Source organism: Agelaius phoeniceus, chromosome 9 (assembly GCF_051311805.1).
Source record: "Agelaius phoeniceus isolate bAgePho1 chromosome 9, bAgePho1.hap1, whole genome shotgun sequence".
NCBI lineage: Eukaryota > Metazoa > Chordata > Aves > Passeriformes > Icteridae > Agelaius > Agelaius phoeniceus.
In genome coordinates this window covers 18,575,431-18,600,272 of record NC_135273.1, presented here as the reverse complement: position 1 = coordinate 18,600,272, position 24,842 = coordinate 18,575,431, and the positions used below count along the sequence as shown (strand labels likewise).

The window sequence follows — 24,842 nt, the reverse complement described above, 5'->3', positions numbered from 1 at the left end:
TAGTCCTTTGACATAACTCACAGTGAAGGAGTTAAGTGGCATGCAAAGTGTTATTAACAAATATAGAAGGTATGACTGAGTAGCTGTAACATTTGTGGTCATGCTACATATGACAGAGACAATTCTTTGTCAAACCACTCATCACAAAAGCCTTACCTATTTGTGCCATCTTCCAATACATTTGGGAGGCACTATTATATGGGAGATGGTATGCCAACTTTTGACATATCACATAATTACATGCCTCCTTTTTTACTACTCCCTAAGCACCTCCTGTTGAACACCACCACAAGGTGCTCTAGTCCAACCTGGTACAGCAGTTCCTATGTTCTCAATTCTAGCTATGGTCTTAACTTTGTTGACAACTTTAATACTTCAACTATCCTAAGTGTAAGGGGCTCTTTGGGTCTTTGAGTCAGTTCTCTGGATTAATCAGCATTCATGAGATATGCATTTAGTGTGGCAGGGGTCAAGAATACATTATCTTCTACTCCCATACAGGAGAGGATTCTCTCCAGAAAGTGAATTTAGTAAAAATTTTTAATTTAGTAGTAATTTTTAGTTAAAAATTACTAAATCAGAAAAACAACAATACATGATAGGAAGAGAACAGGAAAAAAGAAACGCCACTAGTGCCTCAAATAACTATAGTGCAGAGATGCAGTCAGACAAAAGTATCCCAGGATGACACTATAAAAATGACAAAATTAAACCAAATTCCCCTAATCCCAGACTGCACTTGTTGCTGTTCCTTCCTTCCTGACCTCCAGTTTCTCAGTACTTTCAAGCTGCCAGCCTTCACTAGCTTCACACAAACATCTCAGGGAGCACGGGAAAGGCACAGTGGCTAAATCTCTCTGCAGAGTCCAGTGCAGAGGTGGTCTGACTTGGAGAGATTCAACTGGCCTATCCGTATTCACGATTTTATATCTCAGTCCAAGGTCTGAGGTCATCAGCATCAACAGGCCAACATTTACAAATGGTGTTGAAATGCCTTTCTGTTAGCTTTAAGCTCGGATGTTGTGTGTGTCTGCAATCATCTCACTTCAGGATTGTTCTCTAAACACTGCTGAAGGTCAAATACATGACCAGGTAGGTCCAAAGCAAAACTGCAATGACTATAATTTATTATATTATATGCAAGACATCAAAATGCTACTTCACCTCCAGTCTGTTCACTTGCTGTTACTTTAATATGAATGCACAAATAAACTGGACCAAACCTGAGCTGTGCCAAGACAGCACATCACTCAGCCCTTTACCCAAGACTTGCTCGGAGAGAAGCAGCTGCAGCTTGGCACATCTCTGCACTAATGTGCTCATTCAGCTCTTAGACTGGGCTTGTCTGTATTGACAGTCATGTCCTGACTCACTCGAGCTGCACTCAATTCATGGAGATGCACATGGCTGCCTGCTATCCCTCTGCCTCCACCAAACCCTACACAGCTCACATCCCCACTGTATTTCTTCCCATTCTGCACTCACTCCCAGGAGGGAAGAAACGTACAACAGCATTTCAATTGTTTCTGCTCAGGTATCAGAGCATCCTGTACCTTTTGGACAATGAGATGTGGAAGTTTGGGGAGCTGTGGTGGGGGGAAACAAGAACAAGTGTCTGTCCCTCCTTTCACTGACGCTCTCTTGTAACCAGTGGCCGAGACATGCCGATGATGAAGAGGCCAAACCCATTATAGTGTTGAGGCTGAAGCACAAGGAGACGATGATGGCATCCCTTTGTCCTCCTCCACCAGACCCAGGTGCAGAGATCTCCACTCTGGCAGGCTGCCATCCTCAAGGAGGTGCAGAGGACCCTCCCTTCTGCAGCCTCACCACTGTTTCTCCTCCCAGCCACACCCATGGGAGGAAAGCCGTCACTGTCATCTTGTGCTGCTGGCAAAAGAGGGAGTCTCCCCTGTTTCCTACTACTTTTCCCAAGGACATCACAAATTGATTTAATTTAAATGCTATTACAATATGATGCTGCTGCCTTTATATCACATAACTAATAACTCCTCTTCCATGTGCTGCTTTAAGACCAATATAAGCGCATTCTTCATTTCAGTTTGTGACATTTCTTGCTGCTGTTAAATAGGGAATATTTCTATTGCATTTCTGATTCTTCCATTAGAAGCCTTTATGTTCCATTACAAAGAGACACTGAGATAGGAGATGAAACTGGTAAGGAGTTTTATCAAATAAGTCTCAGCCCTGCTGCTTGCCACAGCCTGAATAGAGGGTATGTTGTTTCCTCTTCTGGTTTGATTCCAGCTCTTCACAGTGATCCACAGAAAAATAACAAAAAATTTATTTCTGCCCCTTTTTGTCCTTTTTTGCCCTTTCTGCCCTTATTTATTGCCTTTTTTTAAATGTTCAGTACAATCTCTCACCTTCCTGTATCTCTAAGTAATGCCTGAAGTGTTCTGTTCAGTCAAAATATTTTTCTCACTCTTAGCTGATAGAGCATATCTTAGGCAAATTTGGAAGATATTTTAATCCAGAACAATTCTCAGACATGTGAAATTTTATCATCATTGTAACATGGCTGAATTTTAAAAAATTTTAAAAATCAGAATAAAACTTCTCTTCCCAAGACTGAGTTTTTATGATCAACAGCTCATCCATATGATTTTATGATCACAGTCCATCCAGATCTCCCATCTCAGTCCATCTTCAGCTTCTTGAAGATTCTGATGAATTTCTGAAGCAAGGGCATAAGGTTAGCCACTTTCATATGACACATCAAATATGACACTTTCACCTGGGCCCAAACTGGTTTAAGCCAGGGTGAACATGTTTGAGTCCTCCCTGTGCAAACCATGCTGTAATTGTAATTTTGTGCTACAGTGATAGTATTAGATAGTATTTGATTATAAAAAAGAGTTAATAAAATCAGTTGAGTGGAGGCTGAGCACAGATGAAATTTGAATGTGGATAGTTGAAAAAGAACAACATGGAGACACTCATAGAAAACCTAATTTTAAATTATCAATATATTACACAAGCAAGCGCAGAAATAACTCTTTCTTCCCCAAACCCTGATGACTAGATAAGATAACTCTGGACTCTAGGTGTAACTGAGCTGCAGAACAGTAAAATACACTTTGTTTAAGAAACCCTTAAGTCACATAATCGTGACTACATCTCCACTGACTTCAGTCAATTAACTGAATGCACAAGACCTTTTAAGTCAAATAAAATCAGATAAATAATTCTACTAGCCAGCTTCCATGAAACAAGGATCTTACACATTGAAAGGTCATACATTTAGTTGTAAGAGAATATTAGACTGCCAGCTCTCTATCTCATGGCAAATATTGAAGCATCTGCAAAATTCAAGTAGGAGAGCAATTCTCAGTGTATGCACAGCATATAAATTTGAAGTACTTTCACACATAAAGTCAAAGCAAGCTTTTAAAGTTTTAGAGTCAACATTTCAACTTATTTAGGACTACCAAAAGCATACATGTGTCCTCCTACCAAAGCCACAGACCAATAATGTGTGGGACAAAATCCTGTAACTCCCAACTGTTAAAAGGCACAAAAGAAATGTCACTGAATACCATATTCTTGTGTACATGCAAATTTTATTAGGTGATAAAGTCATCTTGGTAGACAACATACTGGCAGGCAGCATACATTTAAGCTCCACCAAAAACATGTGACCATTAATCTCCTTGAGGATTTCACATAAAGCTGACAATTTTTGCTTCCACCAGCAATGCTTATTTACTAAATCCTGGACTGGACTTCAAGCTATCATTTTGAAAAGAAAACAACTAATCTGCACAGCAAAGCACCATTTTGCCCTGGTTGTCTAGCACTGACTCTTGATCTTTGCACTGTCAAGTTTATCAGCCCACTAAAATAAATAAATAAACAAACAGATAGATGAATGCCAATCTCCCCAAAGCTCAAGCAGATCCCCAAGAGGAAGGACACAAACCCACGCAGCACAGCTCGCAGCCAGAGGCAACACACACAAAAGCACACTTCAGACAAACAAAGCAAATAACATTTGAACATTCTTGCCAAATGAGATTATGTGTTTGTGTACCTCCCTCTCACACACATGCACAAACCCACACATTACACAGCAAATAATGCTCACAGAACAGAACAAAGACCCTTTGTTATTGTTCCATAAGGTTTTGCAAAATCCCCTTCTTTGTCTAAAACTGAATTAACAGTATGGCTAGAGCCTTAATAATTTAAACATACAAAGCTTGCAAAGACAGACTATGGATTTCTTTTAGAGCAACTGGTAACATTAGAAAATGCAGATATGCTTTGAGAACAGAAGCTCCTATTTACAAGCATCTTTATTCAGCAAATTAAAAGTAGCAAATATTGCAGCCATTCAAACACAGACCCTCTGAAAAGACACATTGGAGCTGAAGGCTTATCACATCCAGCTGTGTTTTAACAGACTCTCTTAAGGTTACCTTCCCCCCAAACTGAAGTGCTAAATAACCAATAAAATTAAAAAGCTACCTTAAAGAAAAGCAACTCAAAAATTTCCAAAAATCAGCAAGTTGTCTCCCTATTTTTAAACGCCAGCACCTTTAGAAGAATGTCAGTGTGAATGAAGGAAACATGCTAAAAGAAAATAATGCATCTTTATAACTAGAACTGAACAAAGTATGACACAAAAAAGCATCATTCAGGTAGCACTCTAAGGAGGAACCTCTCCAGCAGCCTCTCTTGACAGAGGCTGCCCTGACACACATTTATCTTGCAGGGCTCAACAGCATCCCTCTGCTGACAAGACATTCTCCTACCTGAAGCTTCATTTTCCAGCATGAATGCACATGTGTATCCTCAGTGCAGCTTTTCCTGGTTGCATGACTCCTGTTGTTCAGACTAAAGAGACAGAGGGGTTTAAGCAGAGCTGCAGTGTGCCCTACATTTGTTTGCAGATGAATAGAAAGAGTTGGTGCAGTACTTGCCTGGGCTTGTTTAAGTCGCCTAAATAGAAATACTAGTGTAGCTTAAACTAGACTAACTACTTCCTCCAGCTGATTACAGTGAGAAGAGCTTGTGATGAATAATGCATGAGAGCTCCTATGTACATGCTCCATTCCTTGCAGCAGCTGATGTCCACCTCTCCCTGCTTCCCCAAAGCAATCCTTAGCAATTTTTGTGCTATGAAGCATAACAATCCTCCAAATGTCCAAAGAGCAAGGAGGATGACCCTTCCAGATCCATTTTCCTTCCTCATTAGTCAAATACAGCTGGTGATTTTCTTTTTTCTTTAATAAAAGTGTACACAGCTACAAGTCAAAGAAGGCATGATAAGCACAGAATCATGTCTCTGGGACAACATAACACTTGTAAATTCAGTTGCTTAATAATTAGTTTTTCTTAAGGGCTGTGATGCAAGAGAAGCTATGTAAAGATGAACACTGAAGACAGCAAAAGAATGTGACAGACCAGAAAATAATACTGCACAAAGAAGGCGGAAAAAATGCTTACTGAAGTTGGCGAGTTCAGTTGCCTGTTTACAGAAAAAAAATTGTTCAGGAGAACTTAGGGGGTGGATTAATATGGGGGACAAATTCACATGGTTATTTCTCTTAAGCAAAAACTTTTGCTGTGTCAGTAAAATTTTTCAAGTGAATTACAAAAATAATTTTCAGGTATTCCAAAGAGTGAAAAAAACAGAAAAGTAATTTGCAGGTAATTTATTTGCAAACACAGTTACTGCAATAGCCAAATGTTACTTGTAGATTCAGGTCTATTTCTCAGAATTATTTTGTTTCAATTTCATTGTTAGATACGCATCAAGTTATCTGGCATTCCTGCATCAGTTACCCACTGCAATCCGAGTGACACTGCTGTCCAAACACAACTGACAAGGCTCTCAAAAGCCATTAGTTTCTTGTAAAGGAAATGTGGCTTGTCAGTCTCCCAGGCAACAAGAGTTAGGACCAGAGGAAATGGCCTCAAATTGTACCAGAGGAGGTTTAGATTGGCTATTTGGAAAAATTTCTTCACCTAAAGGGTTGTTAAGTGTTGGAACAGGCTGCCCAGGGAAGTGATTGAGTCACCATTCCTGGAGGTATTTAAAAGATGTATGCTTAGGGCTGTGTTTTAGAGGTAGACTTAGAAGTGTTAATCACTAGACACAATGATACTGAGATCTTTTCCAGCCTAAATGATTCTATGATTTACAGTGAGAGAGTTCATGCAGCTTCCTAAATTCTAAACCATGGCTCTTCAGTTTGGGCATAACTTAATTCTCTAGACAGCTCTGAAATCACATGTCTCAGTTAACATCAAAACTAAAGAGACAGCTCCTGCTTTCTACCTCCAATTCACACAAAAGATGAGAGAGAAAAGATGAAGACAACAGAGACTAGAAACAGAAAGGGATATTCAAAATATTAGAGTCATCTGAAGCTCAGTTATGACTGCTTGTTACCTTGGAAGGACTCCTCTTTCACCTTGGCTAAAGGTGATCCTCCTGCATGGATCAAAGCTCATAAACTTATCAAACTTATGTCTCTCTAGATGACATTATCCAGACAGTTACATTTATTGTTGTGCTTTTGCTGTGATACCCTGTGATCTCAGGAATATGATACACACACCACAAGGCACAGAAGAGGATTTACCTTTCCATCAACTGCACTTTTATTTTTTTTTTTAACAGACCAACTCCATCTTTTTACCCTCATCAGTTCTTGCCACATTAACTTCTAAACTGAAGTTTTCAGAGGACTGCACCCCATTCAAAATGAAGTTTTACCACAAAATTACATGGTACAAATCTGGTGGCTGTAAAAATACTGTAAAAATCATCACTGTAAAAATACTTCATTTCTTATGTTCTCCCTCTTACTCAAGGTCAAGGACAACACCCTGAACTAGACAGACCTTTTTTCTCATCCAACACAGCTGGTCCCATATCCTGTGCACTCAGTAACACAGAATACTCCTTTTAGAAAAGAAAAACTCCAACGCAAAATCATATCCACATAAGCATTATCAGCTCTTGGCTGATATAACAAATGTTATGGAAACACTTCTCTTACCAATATCTACAGATAAACAAACCTCAAGGAGGCAAAGTATCTAAACATTTAAAAACTGAGGCCTTAATGTCTTTCTTCAGGCTCCTCCATTATGCTTTAAAACATGGAAACCAAGAAGCTTCCAAAGAATTAGCAGGGCTTCCTATGGCGAGAAAGCAGGGACTCTGCACAAATCCAGCCTTGTACACCAGGTAAGCAATCAGGCTGCCCATGACAGATGCAGAACTACTTTATGGAGAGAACTTCTGTCTCTGCAAAGGAAGCCAAAAGGGCTACATCTTTTTAGCAATCAAACTTCTGCCTTAGCTGAACTTGGGCTGCTGTGGATTCACTACCCAGACGTTTTCTTTCATATCTACAAGATATTGTTGAATTCTGAGAATTTTTTTTCAAAGGCTCTAACTCTGAGGCTAATGGACATGATTTGCTGGAGGGGAGGGAGAAAATCATGCCATAAATATGCATTTCTAAGGCTTCTATAAGGGGAAGCATGTTATCTAAGCTCAGTTAAAAATTTCACATTGCCCTTTGGATATTTACCCTCTTCCTCTTTGTACTTCAGGAGGCTGGGTGAAAGGTTATGAAGGCTGGTTTCTAAATTCAATAGGTGTATTACTACCATTACAAAGAATTATGCAAACACAACAAGCTGGAAGAGAAATACAGTATAATTATATTCTGCACCAGTGTTACACCAGGGAACTCTCAGCAGAACTATGTGTGCACGTGGCCCACAGTACTGCCCCCATGACACCAGGTGTTATGTGTAAGTTTCTGGGAGAAGCAAACCAGAACATAAACAGATGAGCGTGACAGTAATTGAACACATTTTATTATTGCATACCATTTCTTAGACCATTGTCTCCACTGCATATTCAACTTAAAAGGTAACGAGAGAATTAAAGCCTATCTGCCTTCTAAAGAGGGTGCTTCACAGGATTTACCTAAAAAAAGAAAAAAAGTGTTTTCCTAAGTTTTTAAAGAATAATGAGCTCAGCCAGTTTTTGAATTTATCCATTCATTTGACATCATGGGGTTTGCACTAAAAAACTGCTTGTCCATTTATAGACACCCACTCCCATACAAAACCTCCAGTTTCTAGGTATCAGAGCTTCTGGAAAAAAACCACATTGGAAACAAGAATACTGAAAGTCTAAAGCCATGTGGCAAACAACTCTGAAGTGACTTGAGTTCATGGATTTTTTTAAAGGGACGTGTGACATTTGACTACCTAGAGTTAACATACTCTTGAGTCTCGCATCCCAAAATAAAGGAAGCTACTGCTTGGGTTTTTTTCCAAAATACTGCAATCTAACCAATGTGTTAAGTCTTATGTTTGTGAAGCTAAAAAGAGCAGCTTAAAAATTAAAGGCATTCAGCTGAACAGCTTTATATTTCATTTAATATGAGCAACATTTTGTAGCATTCTCCTGCATGCCTGAATAATCATGTTGCCAGTGTGAAAGGAAGAGATGCAGGAAAGGCCTCACCACAGAACAGTGCTTAGCAAAATTATCTTTCATTCATGTGCACTTAATAGGTGAAACTTGAAATAATGTGTGTAGAGTAAACTCACAGACATATCACTTCATTACATGCTTATGCTAGGGGCCAAGCTGAATAATTTTGGTTAAGTATTTAGCTACTGGCTGGCCAGTTAATTTTACAGTCAAATTTGGTACAGTCTATTTAGTTTCTCCCGTTTTTAAATAACTGCAGCCTCCTGGGGAAATTCTCTACTAAACCATCTGCTCATTTCCTATAAATCCTCCTTTCAGACCTTACACAAATTTCTGAGCTGCCAATCAGAACTTCTTTGATGTCTGAGTGAACAAAACCCCGACTATTCTGAATTAAAACTTGCAGTACAAAGAGATTAGTTATCCCTGATCAGTAAAATAAGAGCAGTGAGCGGGTCAGTTCTCTGCAGCACACCTCAAGCAGCAGATACACTCTTAGTGGATGAGCACTGATGGTTCTTCCCTGGCCACAGGACAGTCACGAGCCAGGGGCAATTCACCTCACATTTTCAGCCTGTTAATCCCTCTGGAGCATCTGTGTGTCCAAGCACCTTGTTTGCCAACATCTCAGCTGGTACTGCCCAGGAACAGCTGATGGGTGTTTCCCAGGCCTAAGCTCAAAGGAGGGTTGAGGGAAGGGAGAACCAGCTTGAATGGCAAAAAGTGTAATGGGAAAAGATAGCTTAAGGAGATGTTAAATACCAGGCAGTGTTTCCTGCCTGTGCATTCCCATAGCCATGCTTGTGCAAGCACTGCTCTGCTCTTCTCTGGCTTGTGAAACACTGCAGGCTGTGCAGATCCAATGGTACACCAGACATCTTCCAAACAAACAAGGCTGAAGGGAATTCCAGCAATCAGGAACACACTGAACAAGCTAATGAACTTTGATCCTGCAGATGCTTCTCCAAGTGCATGTGAATTTCGCAGTAGAAAAAAGTAGTGAAGAATTTATAGACGTTTTTAATTAAATTAGCACCAGTCTCCAAACTGTACCAAGTGTTAACAAATTCCACATAAGCCACTCTTCCAACCCATGCTTCTATGGAAAAGGCACAAAGACAGCAGTTCCTGTTGGAAGGAGCTGACTTTTGTTGATGCCTGTGTCTTACTCAAATACTGCAACAGGCAATTCACAATGCTGCAAAGCAATTAAGAGCTGCTTACCCAAGTACTGTGGGTGTTAAAAAAGCAACTATAAAACAAGAGTGGAGTATAACAGTAGGATCTGAAGAATTTTTCACAAAATGTGTTAAAAGACTGACTATAGAAAAAAAAAACAAAACAAAACCCACCAAAAGTCCAAATCCACAAGAAACAATTCAGACTATCAAAAACTGGATGGTTGAACATGAAATGGCCAAGCAAGTAAGGGGCATATGGGGCTCGGTAAGGCTTTTATTTCCCCTCACATCTACATTTTTGACTCTGTTTTGCTTTTTGGCCCCATAAAATAGAACGGAGTTCAGACCAGTGCACTGCACACAAGTTCTCCCCAAAAAAAACTGCACAGGCAGGAACTAGTTAAGTCACTTTCATGAACATTTGAGAAATCTAGGAGAAAAAAGTGAAAAACCAGAACATTGCTGTGAAGAGGAACTGTATGGGCTTCCTCAAAAGTCTCTCCAAAAAATCCCCAAAACGACAACGGAAAACCAAAAACCACCCCAAAAACTCACCCCAAGAAATAACCCATCAGATTAAAAAAATCACAACAGTCAAAACCCACCCAAATATGCAAGAAGAATTCACCAGAAGGAAGACAACAGGCCAAGGGGTTTAAGGTTCTGATCAGAACATCAGATTTAGTCATTTCTGTCCTAATGACTCCAGTGAAAACCAGAAAGGCTATAAAAATGGGTTGATCTCATCTGCCTGCCTTCACTCTGCAATCCAGAGACTTGGGTGTACCTCAGGTTTACTACAGGTAGGCAGAGAGAAGTCAGTGTTAAAAAAAGGACTTTAACAATGTACTTCTTGTGTTCCAGTTGGGTACCCCTCCATCATTCTTGGGACAGATGGGAGCACCAGAGCCTGCCACCGAGTTCCTGGTGGGAGATGTGTGAGCAGTGAGACCACAGGGAACTTCTTGAAGAGGATAGACCATGAGAGTGCATCTCAAAGGGGGTGAGAGGAAAGATACCTGGGTTTAACTGGATGAGGTGCTGCGGGATGGCACTTCTAAAGTAGTTCCTTTAAATGAGCAGCAGTAGCACCAGAGGTAGAGAGAGGTCAGAGAGAAGCCTTTAAGGAATTGCTGGGCTATAGTAGTTATTATTTATTTTCTAGATGTTTACAGGTGGGCTTGTGTTTCTGACTGAAACTAACCAAGCTGCTAAAATATTTAGACCTAGATATCAGAACTCTTGAAAGCAAATATTTGAATCTGGAGATCTAGCACAATCAATACAAATTTCTGATCACTCCTGGGGGCAGCATGAGGATTCCTGGCAGTTTGGAAGCAGAGCAGCAGGGCTGGACAGAGGCTGAAACTGGGAATGCTTTCAGGAGATAAGCATTGCTACCAGTCATGCTCAGCATGGGACTGGCTGGTCTGGGGGCAGTTCAAAATGCTCGTAAATCTAGGAACAGCAGCAGTGCTCTTTGTTGCATCTACATTCAAGAAGAAACAGAGGTTTGTAGATGATAAGGGGAAGAACCACAGGAATGAACAGTCTGGTGTGAATATGATCCAGCTGGAACTGAAGCTCTGAGGGGACAGGATGTCTCTCTTTCTCCCCACCTGCATTTATGGGAAAGGACCAGCTTCCCATGGAAACTGCAAGGTCTTATACACTTCACTCAGTTCATTCCAGTAACCATTAAAATGCATCTTTCAGAATGGCATTAGGTATTCAGGCTCCAGAACACACAGAACAAACACTGTAAATGAAACTCTTATACCTGGGCACAACACCCACTCTTGAAATTCTCCCCACTAACTCTTGCAGAATAAATATCCCTTGCTGCAGCCGTGCTCAGGATGTGACTGGGAGGAAGTGCTGCCTTACAGCAATCAGGCTCACCCATCTGTTGGGTGGGGTTTTTTTGCCAGTCTGTTGTCTAGTGTTAACATTTTTCTGAAGGTCTGTTTTAGCTCAGTAGAACTCCCACCTTTACTCTGTCTGATATAGAGGACTGTTTCCTTTTATTTCTCTTCTCAAATGTTTCCATCTAAAAATGGAACAAATGATACTGATATGAAACATGTTCCATTGGTGAAGATCAGACTGATGACAGACTTGATGTTGGCCTTCTCAAATTAAGACGTCTCTGCTGTTTCCACAAGATTGGTACTAAACCAGGCATCAGTCAATATTTTCAATAATAATATGGAAATTAATTAAAAAAAAAAAAACAGCATAGGAAACTCTCTGCCAGTTATATATACAGGTGACACAAAGCTTAGCAGGCTGATGAGGCTTACAGACACTTCACAGATACAGAGCATATGAAACTGATTTGGGGAAAAAAACCCACAGTACTAAAACTGCCTTTTATTTTCACTGAAGTCACACAGGCTGTGATTGCAAATTATGTGGGTTTCAGCTTACAAAGCAGAAGTACAGTAGAGGATTAGCTGTAGAAAGCTGTAGAGAAGTGACAAGTGAAAATGAGAACCTGAACAGGGTTTGAGGACAGGATCAATGCCATTCACTCTTGCACTAGAGCAAGCAGAGTTTTCAGTTTTCCCTCTGAACTGCCAGGGTAGCATTGGAGAACTGAGAGAGGACAAAAACTGTAAAGCCACTGAAATCCTACCAGCAAGAGCAGCACAGCATACCTTGTAATTAAGACACTTGCTTTTACAGTGTCCCAACCTTTACTTTCAAACAGGACAAGAGAGGCCCCAAAAGGATACCTTTCCATCCCTCGTTCCCCCTGCCCCATTTACAATGCTGAAGGAAACACTCTATTGGGTAAGACTCCGGAATTTTATCTCTAAGTTTTTAAATAAAGTGAATGACCTCACTTGTTTTCAACATACAGGTCCAAAAGCAGAATTTAAGAGACTGTTTCAATTACTCAAGAAAAAGTTGCTAGCAACTAGCAGGCAAAGCACTTCTGAGCACTGTGATGGTGGCTGGCATGGAAACAAACTACAAATCAAGACAGAAGCTTTACCATTCATCTTCAAATCAAGGCTGGAAGCTCAAGTGCCACTTCCAAATACCATGAATTACAGATTCAATGTACAGGGGTAACTACATGCAACATAACACAGGTAATTCCAAGTCAAATGTGGCCACCCCTGCCGGCCTTCAATGTCACAAACTTCGAAGGAATCATTAAAATAAAACAAGCCATTTTCAACAAAACGGTTTTGGGGATGGGAGGTGCTACTTTTATGTTGACTCTAGCTAGGAATTAGGACAATCAACCCTTTATTACCAGTGTCTAAAAATTACATATATATATATATATATATAGATATATAGATATAATGCAGACACAGAATCACTAGGTTGGAAGAGACCTTCAAGATCACTGAGTCCATGCCCTAACACCTCAACTAAACCATGGCACTGAGTGCCACATCCAGTCTTTTCTTAAACACATCCAGGGATGGTGACTCCATCACCTCCCTGGGCAGACCATTCCAGTACTTTATCACTCTTTCTCTAAAAAAACTTCTTCCTAATATCCAAGCTGTATTTCCCTTGGCACAGCTTAAGACTGTGTCCTCTGGTTCTGTCAGTTGCTGCCTGGAAGAAGAGACCAACCCCACCTGACTACAGCCACCTTTCAGGGAGCTGTAGAGACTGATAAGGTCACCTTTGAGTCTGCTTTTCTCCAGGCTAAACACCCCCAGCTCCCTCAGTGGCTCCTCTCAGGGTTTGTGTTCCCAGCCCCTCCCCAGCCTCGTTGCCTTCTCTGGATGCACTCCAGCACCTCAATGTCCTTCACAAACTGAGGGGCCAGAGCTGGACACAGCACTCAAGGGGTGGCTCAGCAGTGCCAAGTACAGGGGGAGAACGTATATACAGACATACAGGTGTGTATGTTCTGATGTGCATATTAAAAACATACAAAAATAGGCGTTTTGTCTAAAACTAATCTGTACTCCAACATGCCTGTTCCACTTCTGCATGAACTTCATCACTGTATAGTGATACAGATTTTTTTGCTTGCTGATTTGGAGTAATTACAAGACAAATAGTCAAGTTTTTTTGTATTAATCACAGAAGAGAACCAGCTCAGTCCTATTCCCAGATGTAAGCGAGAAGATACCTTCTTAGATTAAGCACAAATCAGCACTGGCAGTACCCAGTGGTCCTAATTTGCTAAAGTTTCCATGAACTACCCTAATTCTTCCCTTCTCACTCCTTAACTTAAAATGGCTATGGTTTAAAGTTCACAGGTATGCAGTAGCTGTGCTTCACTTCTCCCAGATATCCCAACCATGGAGCATGAAAACAGAAACCCCTCTCTTTAGGGGTCACTACCACAAATCTGCCTTGGATGTTTCAGTAACTCTTTTTTAGGCTCCTCTCCCTAAATTCTAGGAAAAGGATAATCTCATACTTTTAAGAATTTGATGTCAATTTATAATTATCACATGAGATATTACATACAATACACTTAACTAATGAACACATCTACACACTAGAGAGTGAATTTAACTTAAGAGTTAGAAAAAAAAAATTACTGACTTTTTAGATTAAAATAGCCGTATTTCTATTATATATCATATCTTCTACATCTGTGAGACCTAAAACTGATTTTCCAAGGTGTAAGTACCAAAGAGTAGGAGATACAATTATCCTCCAAGGCAGTGAGGCACACTGGAAATCTGTGACTCCAAATCCAGCTTTGATAAAGACCCCAGTGGTTATACAAAAAATTCAGATGTACACCCCATTTTATTACTTTAAGGTCTCTGAAAAATCTAAGCATAAGATGCAAGCTTATTACTAAAAATGTTCTAATCTTAAGAATACACCAAAAATTGCTTCCACACTCATAGAAACTGAGTATATAAATATCTGTGCTAAACACACCTACTTCCAATTACCCTGACAGATGCACAATGTGTGTGCAAAGCAGTTGGTGACACTGCCCCAGATTCCTGCCTCCAGGAAGACCAGAAATGCTGCACCCTTAAAGAACATGGTGGGAACATGCAGTGCTCACTCAGCACAGGGGTGAAGTCAAATGCTGCAGACTCAAGGACAACCCTCTCCCTGACACTTACAGCCACCTGTAGTCCAGATGCACAAGGAATCAAATGTGGTCTACATTCAAGCAAATGAAAAAATTATAAACAGGCCACTTGTACTCATTTTCATCAACATCAAAGTAGTGCTTATATACAGGAAGAGAGGACTGGGCTGTAAACAAACTTAACCCTTGAAAAATAGGTGAATTCTGCTCCTTCCTTTGTTTTTGGAATTCAATTCTTGACTCCTAAAAATGAAATTCTGAATTTTAACCACTGACCTCACAGAATACACACATGGGCTTGCTCAGTAATAGAAGTATGCTTTGACTTGTGGCTGTCATGCAAAACTCTCCATAAGAAATTTCCTAAAACAGGAGCTATGTCTTCTGCCAGAGAAAAACATGTTTAGTAGCAGATGAGAGACCATCACTTCTGGGACCAAGAGAAGCTAAATGAATCCCAAAGGTGGATTTTGTTTCTAGGTGTGAGGATTATTGACTCAGAAGGTTGTACTCCTAACAGCTTAGATTTCAGCAAAGCAGGGAGGAGCAACTTCTGAAGAACAACTTCCCCTGGCCCTGTCAAGAATTATTCATACGTGGCATAAAGGCCAAGTAGAGTTAGCTAAGTTCAAGGTGCAAATCTAAGCCTACGTATAATTTTGCTGAAGTTTTAACTATAAACTACTGGGGTGCAGGGTTTAAGGGGAATCAGCAGCTTAAAACTAGACACAGTTTTAAAACTCCGTGAGGTTCAAGTACATCAAGGGTACTACACCATGTCCCCCTGGCAGAATTGTTAGTCTTCCTTCTTGTTTCAAAACAACCCAAAACAAAACACGCTAAAAAACAACTCCAAACCCAACCTACTTTATTTTACCAGGCAAAGAAACACATCTGTCTGAAAGATCAAATCAACAAAGTCATTCCTTATGCATCAATGCATGAGGCAAAACATCCTACAGGAGAAAAAACCATCTGTACTTCTGCGGTGTCTCATTTACAGAAATTACATTTAATGAACAGCGAACTTTAAAAATCAGTTTGCAGGAATCTGACAGCCTCACTTGAAAGAAACAGTATAGCCAATGGATGATGAAAATCACTGCACACTACAATCAAGTCTTGACTAATGTCTTTGTGGAGCTGTGGTGATTTCATCAACACAGGTATTTATATGCACATATACATCACTGTGGGATCATGACTGACAGACACATCTCATTAGAAGGCAAACAAACAAGCATGCTTCTGCCAGGGAAGAAAAAACATATAAACTCCAAAGTCACGAGCTCACATCCAGCACTCCCTTTATGGAAAGCTGTTGCACATTAACATACACCAGAAACATTAACAGACCTGCAAAACACCACCAAAGCATACATGACTATCATGTAATTAAACTGCATCAGCACTTTTGGAATACAATATTTTCTGAGGAATGACTCTCAGCTTAAGTGAGCTGCTAATAAAAGCCAGACAGATTTTGTTAATGCTGGAGAGGTGGTTTAAAATTCAGGTTAATGCAACTGCTAGAGATCATAATCATTAACTCTAAGTTTCTGGTCTCGAGACATCAAAGTAAGGAGCTCACATGCAATAAGCAAAGTCAAAACAGAGACTGTAAACAAATGAGTGACTATAAGCAAACTGCAAAATCTGAAACTGCCGAAGCTTCTTCTCTAAAGAATCACTACCTAAAACTTTGCTGCTGTATCTACTGCTGTTAGTTTCCATAATGTTTACTGAATTTTTAAAAGAAAGAGTTTTCTTTTTTCCCTCAAAATCCTTTCAGAAACCACTTCCCACACTTTTCCTTTTGTAATTCATCCCCACTCAGCAGCCATCTGCTCCTTTCCTCACACACACATGCTGTACACACTCCAAAACAAACACAATGCAGAATCAAACAGCGTGATCGGACTTTTTTGTTAGGACTGCTCAAGCAGGAGCAGCTCCCTCCTATCCCATTCCCTCCCTCCCACTTCCTGTCTCCTCTCTTCCCCTTTCACTGGGGTTTGCTGGGAAGTAGCATGTGCTAGCTTCCAAGAGTAGGGCTTGAGAGGACCAGCTTCTCACCCTGCACTCAAGCACAATAAGAGCAGAAGAAATTCAGCAAAGTCACAACATTTTGCTGAGATCAAGCAATGCTCACCACCAGGAGGAAGACCTCTCTGCTCTCCACATACCCCACGCCCAGCATGTTCTGCAGCAGAGCTTTGGGCCATCAGCACAAGTGTCTGCAGATGTGGACTCTGGCAAAACAGACATCTCAAAGGACCTAGTGACAAAGGCTTCCAGCTCCTCAGCTTTTATCCATACACCTGAAGTCCTTTACAAGGCTAGTCAGCAGTGCCAGCCCTCTTTCACAGATGGGAGTCAGGATAGCACAAGAACCCAAAGGATTTGCCCAATGCCATCTAGCAGGTGGTAAAAGAAAACAAATTCCAGATTACAGACCTGCCTTAATTCAGGCCTGGCTTCACGCTGTGTGCTTCTTGACAGTTTTCCAGGTACCAAAGGCAAAGTAAGTCATGCTCTTGCCAGGAACACATGGGACAGTAGAAGAAAGCCCTTAAGCTGGCAAGAGGCAGGAAGAGTGGAAAGTGTAACTTCTTCTGAGAAATGCTTTACGATCCCTTGATAAACACCCAAAGTAAAAACCAAGATTTGAATTGTCAAGAAAGGTCTTCACAATTCCCACCCACTCTGAGCCTATGCCTACAAGAAGTACAGCAGGAGAAGTACATTCTGCTTCTCACAGGAAAGATAAAGAATACTCAGACAAAAACCCTTCCATAGTTAGATGGTTTTGATACAAAGCAAACTTCAGAAAGGAAAAATACCGGCCCCGTGTTAATATATGACATAGCTACACATAAACACACAAATCACAGCACAAAAAATAAAAGGGGTAAAATTCACAAAGGATTTTGAGCCTGGTTGTTTAATGAATGATTTAGTTTAATGGGCAAGCAAAACCAAACATGCCCACACAGAGCCTTACAAAGCCTGAGTATCTGGACCAAATTCAGCCACTGAGAGACCATATTCACAGCTCAAAGTCCAAAAAGTGAAGGGAGAAAGTCAGGGTGCTTCTGTACCTTAAAAACAGCTCTCAAAGTGTCACTTTAGATTCAATAACATAAAGCACACACCTTTACCTTGAGAATACTGATCTATGACTACAAACTCTTGCAAATGCATCAATTGCTTTTTTTCTCTAAGTCCTGCTTTTACAGTAAGATGTGGGTTATTTGAATCAATAGGCCATAGTGCCTTTCCTGTTACAGGATGCAGGAGATCATTACAAAGGCAGAAGAACTGTATGAAGATGCCTCACAATGTGCTTCTCTCACCATAATTCCATCTACACAAATGAGGCACTCAGTATCTTCCAGATGACAGCTTTGAGAAGTACCTGGAGATGTCAGGGACAATCACAGCATCTCTGCTGAGCATGCAGCAGCCAGTAATACTACACAGCACTTAGAAAACAAGAGAAGTGAGGAGAAGGGAGTTTCAGCTGATCAACTGGAATCAGCAAGTTTAAATCTGACTAGAACATTCATCTGCATCTGTGATAACAGCTGTATGATTTTTTGATGACAGCTCAGTATTGATTCCCAGGTTGAGGTTATTGAGAAGGAACAGTACTGTGCCCAAAAATGACTTGCACCAACATCTCATGATCTCTCATTCCATCACTGATCTCACCCATCCCTGATCTGCTTATGAGATCTGCAGAGATCACAGCACCAGAAGCCATGGCTGGTGCACATTTTTAGAAGAGTGGTGAAAAGCTATTGCTGAGGGAGCTTCATTCATTCACTGCAGTAAAACTAACAACTTGTAGCAGGCATCAGTCTGCTTCAGGGAGGAAGGCAGCAAGCCCTCAAAAAGACAATGATATAACATAACAAATGCAGAACACCATCTCAATTGCATGCCATCATCATTCCTTGTTTCCCATGAAATCCTGAGGGCTGCTTGCTTTTGCATGCACTAGGAAACACTGCTGCCAGCATACAGCCCACCAAACAGGGGAAGGGGGTTGTGGCTTCTCACACACAATAGAGCAACTCTCCCTTAAATCAGGTAAGCATCAAGCTATTCCTAGTGAAGGGTAAGTAAGAAGCTAATGATGGTTATTAATAGCCCTTAAAGCTATCAGTTCATCTGAGTTAAATGCAAGAGTAATAATCCCTTTACAACCTTCCTTATTTTACTGGGGAAATGGATGAAAGTTTCATGAAATATTGCTGCTAACCTCAGATTTCAACTATTTTACATGTTGAAAATTACATTAACCTGAATCTATTGGGCTCTTATGTATACATATCACTGAGGACACAGACCAGAAAGGGTAGACAAAAATCTTTCCTCGTAACACTTCTTCAAATTCAATAGGATTTTTGCCAGTCTTCCACAGGTATTGAGTCTACAATTCAATCTGCCATTAAGCATGCCTAGGTATTATACATCACTCAATATGAAAAACTGCACTGTAATCACAAAGGTGGTAAGGATTTCTTGCTGTTCTTCATTTAGTTACAAATTAGTAGTCCAGAAAATTTCCTCTCGTAGCAAGAAAAGCTAGAATAAAACCAAGTCTTAACCTGAAATAAAAGAGCTACATCTTGACCAGAAGCATAGAAGAGAAGAAATAGTGAGATCTGTACTGCTCAAATTGAGAATTCTTCCTCTGCAGCTCTACGACAAATGTGGATAACTAACCACATCCAAAATTACAAAAGATAGCAGAATATAGAGCATGTTCTGGAAAATTGGAAAGACACTGGTTTTTCAGAGACTGGTGGAAGCTCTCTCTCTTGGCACCTTCATTTTCTGCTGCTGTGCTTCTTGAGCCTTTCCTCCAAAGGACTTCTTACAATGCACGATGTAGGTACCAACAAAGGTCTGGCTTGAAATAGCAAAAATGAAAGCAAGACAAAAATTTCATGTGCTAGATGACACTCTACCTTTATTCACCTTGGCTTTAGCCACAGCTTGTTAATAAACAGGGGAGATATGTACCTGAGTCTGTCAATCTACGAAGTGCACACCTGGAAATGCACTTGGTCTAAGAAGCCTGGTCCTACAAAGCAAACCTACATATTTATCTGTGAAACAGTACTATTGGTTTTGACTGTGGTTCGATTTTCTTCAGATTGTTGAGTGGCTTTGTACAACTCAAAATATTTTAAGACCACAGTGTACACATTTGTTTGAGTAGCTTCCTGTTCCTGCAAAGAAAAAAGTAAGGAATTTACTATACTTATTACATAATAAAGGCAAGGTAAGAAAATCATGGTACTTGGCTCAAATTGTGAAATGCTGCAGGTTTTTCTCAAAAACTATTGTATGTTTTTGCAGACATAAGAACTGTATCTAGGCCAACTACAACATAAGGAAATAACTGTGACCTGTATTGTCTAATGGGAACTTATGGAACGGAAATATGAAAGTACTGAAGTTACACTGACTTTGTTCTGGAACACCTTCTTTCTCAGTTCTACCTAGTATCAATCTCTTGTACAGTAGATGTTACCTAGGGCACAACAAGTACCTGCAACTGCTCAGCAGATTTGCCCAATACAGGATCATGTTCAGCTGCATTGCTGCCCTTTATCTTGGAGTTGCTATCTCAACAGAAAACAGGTATTTTGAAACAAAAAACTGATTTAAAATATGGCAAGGATGATCTTGAAATTCTTTTTCTCTTGCATCCCATCTCCCCTTTACTATATTCTTTACATATGAGCAAAACTCAGACTTGCCCAGTGGGTCTTGACTGCATCCAAGAGTTAACAGGGACTCTGACTATAAAGTATCCTTGAACACCCTAACTGATGCAATATAAAAGTTTAACTGGATTGGTCAAAGTCAGCACATTAACAAATTGATTGCCCTCCAGCTCATTGTAAGATCCAGCATTAAAGGTTAACACCAGAAGCAGCAGTGAGGAAGGGAGTATAAGAGCCAGGCTCATGTGCACAGGAGCAGCCACAGTGTCAGTACAGCTGACAGCTCACCCAGAGCTGTTCCAGCTGTAGTTTTGGCAGAATGCAGGACACCTGGAGATGAATGAATATGCTGATGGGGACAGGAAGGACAAGACTTGGGAAACAAAGTGTTTCCAAGTTAGCCTAATCTATTGCTTGCATGGTCCCACTTCCTCTTCAACACTGCACATATTTAAACAAGTATTCTGTTCTGCGTCTAATGTGCCAAGGCTTAAAAATATAACAGCAACCCAGCAAGGGGAACAATAACCAACATTTCAACTAGTTATCATGAAGGAAACACAAGGGATATTTGTTAACACCGAAGTCAATGTGTTGGAAACTAAAAACATGTTTAGAAGAGGAGTTGAGACTCTCACTTGAGCCCACTGCATGGTTAGAGGCCCAAGTTGTTCTGATCTGCCTCCTAATCTCCACTGCCCCAAAGCAGAGTAGTAAATTCACAGCACTGCCCTGTATTTGACAAAGGAGCTGTTTCACTCTCAGCACTTACAGTAACTATATGGGAGAGCACCAAAGGGAGGAAACAGCAGAGCCCTCTTACCCAGGGAGCTGCCCAGACAGTAACTCTGTGTGACAGGTGGGAAGGGACAGATCCCAGCAGACTCCTGAGACAAGGCACTTGATGGATTGAGAGCATCTTCTCTGTGATAGTAACTTCTTGCCTAGTTCTAGCAACCAAAGGTAGCAGTGTGCCAGCCTAATTAAGAATCTGGTTTAAGAATCTGAAGGGCTAGAATCCATTAAGATGTTACTAAGGAAAATAATCAAACCAGCCAATATTAGGACAGTTTATTTCTCCTGGTGACTTTGAAAGGTGCAATCTAGACAGCTATCAGGTGAGATGGGTCATCAGGGCAAATTATCACAACACATCAGAAATTACTCTTTTACCCTACTCAAAGTTAGTGTTGGTGAATCCCTTACTGTAACATGACAGTGCCTTTCTGGTCCCTTATAGATAAGCTACACCCTATCTGTAATCAACACCACTACAGGTCTCCTCAGAGTTAACCACTGCTGAGCAGTCCACAAAGCAAGTGCTGCAGCTGTACCATAATGTGAATGTTCTCCTGATGTCATTCTATGTTAAAGCTACAAAACCACAAAGATGTTTCTGTGGAACTGACAGATAATATAAGATCAATGCCGCACAGTGTACACTAAAGCACAATGCACATTAAGGTTTTTGGGCTGCGTCAGACACAGTCCAGATAAATAAGGTTGACATGTGAAGATTAGACATGGTCTAGTCTTCTTCACATGCTATTACAAACTGTTAAGTAGAGTATTGATTGGATTTTACTGGACTTATAATCAGTAGATACTACAGATATTTTTGCATTAGCACCACAGCAAGACCTCAGATTGATTCCACTCACACACATACTCCCAAATTAAGAATCCAAATCATATTGCATAAACCAGTACAGTATGTATACATATGGGTGCATACAGCCCTCCTTGTGATATTCTAGTCACTTTGAAATACAGCACAGCTACTACATGCTACCAAGAGCAAAGAAAAACAGGATGCATATATGAGTTCACATTCCATATAATGAGTTCACAACATATATGAGTTCACAACACATATGAGTTCACATTCCATATATGTTGAGTTCACAACTCAACATATATGAGTTCACATTCCATATAATTTTTCTTTAAATACACCTGTAACAGCTTCTACAATAATGGTATTAGAGCAATTATCCAAATCTCTATCTGCCTTGAATTCTTATGCAAAATAGATGGCTGTAGCTTGCATTTTGCAGAAGTTACTCAACAACAATCTCTAGAATTTTGCAGACAGCTGCTTTAAAATAGCAAACACAAAAATAAGAAGATAATTTGGTAGTGTTTGTCCTTACTAAAAGCAGCAGTAATGGAGTTAGGGCTTTGGAACAGAATCAGGTCGGATTTGGTAGCCCCTATCATTTTATACTTAGATAACTTCCAGTGAAAATCAAGCACATCTGACAGTACCTGTTCCTCCTTTTCTTTGGTCTTGCTCCTGGAGACTCTGGAAGAGGTAACATCCTGAGCTGGAATGACAGAGATTTGATGCAGTGGCATGTTCATCACACCGCCTTGTTTGGTCCTATCATTTACAGGAAGGAGGCTTGAACGCAGTGCTCATTCTGTGCCATTGTAAGGCCTTGCAACTAAAAAATAAAAATATTAGATGATGTTAAAGTAGCTTGAAATGTAGTCATTTCTAAACCAAAGCTATGCCATCCACTGGACCAAGACATGTCTTATTTTCTCTGGATTCTGGTGCCCTTGCTGGGTGAGAAGAGACACAGAAATTTTAAAGAATTTTAACTAGACAGGTCAGAGCACAATTAACGCAAAATGAACAAATTCTCAACCAGTTCTGAATGCATTCTAAGAGCAGAGCTAGAGGGGCAGGGATCATGCTGAGTTTGCTTGGACAGGGGAGGGAGGAAGAGCAGCTATCCAAACTGAGCATGCTACCCGGAGGTGCAAGGAACAAAGCTCACACAGGTAAGTTTCCTAAACTGCCAACCCCCCATACTGGGTGGAATTGCCTCAGGAGTCATCCTAAAAACACCTGAATGCTGCAGCTTTGGCTAAAAACAGACAATAGCCTGCATTTGGTTCTTGTCATTCATATAAACCTGTACCAGTTGAAAGATGTATCACATGAGCTGTTCCTTTCCTAAGACTAGTAGAGATTAATATAAACAAAATCCCTCACTAGGGATTGTGAATTCACTGGAAGGACTACACACACTTTATCCTTCTACTAATGTAACAGGGAAGCATTACACGTAGGAAGGATAGTGATAGACATAAATTAGCCAAAATTGGCAATGCTAATCTGAAAGGCAGGCATAATGAACCATACCTTTTATTAGATTAGTGAAGTTAAAATTAATAAAAAGCTTTTTGAAACATGTAATATCATGGAGTGTTTATTTGGAATGTAATTTGCCATAAATGAGACACAATCAATTGTGTTTGAAGAACAGATTAGAAAGGAATTAACACAGCAGGGACTATATTAAACAGGGCAACTGAACGATGCACTGTTCTTCTGTTTCCATAACATACCAACTTTTTGTTTGTCTGGTTCTGAATCTGAAAAAGCAAAAAACAGAGACTAGATAAATGCCCTATGTATTATGTTGTTTAATAATTTGGAAATAGTATATCTTAGCACTTAGTGCATACCCTTAATTTATATTGTACACATTTTTTATTTAACATTTAATTGGAAGTTCTGAAGATAGAACCAGACCATTCAGCATATTTCATGGAATCAAAAACCTAAAAAGCTTGGCTTATTTCCACTAGACTCCACAGGAATACTGCAGTTGTGTAAAATCAAAACAGGATCAACTGTTTGACTGATTTTGATTAAACAATAGGGGAAAAAAAATTAAGTTCCAAGGCACTTTATATGGAGAATGACAGTTCACTATCCTCTTTTCACTGAGGGGGAAAGAATTATCAAAGGGTGTAGAGAAAATGATGAACAAAACCAAAAATGTAAGCAAGGCCTGCTGCATCCCAATCACACACTCCATCTGCTGCCTGATGCTGTTTGCCCGTTTGAGTGCTCAGCCAAGTTCAAGAGCTTTACTGACACGTGGGCAGGATTTGTGTTACTCCCAGAGAGGCCAAGACAGCATCATAGAGCACGCATGAGAGCTTTAAAGGCAACGCCTCCGTAACTTTCAGGCATCACTTACTTTAAAAGTAAAATATATCAGTGTGCATAAACTGGCAACAAGGACACTTCCTTACTGGAGGACAAATGGAAACATGAGATTTACCAGCATTATTGAATCCCAGTACAAAGAGGAAACACAGAACCTCCTCAGATCCTCCCCACACCTGCTTAGTTACATCGACTAGAAGAGCCAAGCCAGAGGAAATATAAACATAGACTGAGATGGGATTATCAAACCACAATAAACAAGGCGGGAAGGGAAGGTATTTTCCCAAGAAAACACAGAGAAAGGAAATCCAGAGAAGATTAAGCTTCAATGAAAATATGCCAGGTAACATGTAATGGAGCAAAAGTGAAGGAGTTCTGCTCTGTGTCTCCCCTCGAAAAGGGTTCTGGGCTT

The 24,842-nt window shown here is 40.3% G+C and overlaps 1 protein-coding gene across 5 annotated transcripts in view; it reads right to left on the bottom strand.

The window, feature by feature from the left end:
• The window catches only part of MARCHF8 (membrane associated ring-CH-type finger 8), an 88,356-nt gene that overhangs the window by 43,849 nt on the left and 19,665 nt on the right, over positions 1 to 24,842 (bottom strand). For 4 of the 5 annotated variants that reach the window (XM_077183126.1, XM_054637320.2, XM_077183128.1 and 1 more), the window contains one exon: positions 22,729 to 22,907. In XM_077183126.1, coding sequence (XP_077039241.1) covers positions 22,729 to 22,824 — 96 coding nt within the window. In that variant the 5' untranslated portion in view covers positions 22,825 to 22,907. Of the gene's footprint in view, positions 1 to 4,778; positions 4,861 to 22,728; positions 22,908 to 24,842 lie in introns of all 5 variants that reach the window. The other variant, XM_077183125.1, reaches the window with a different exon arrangement.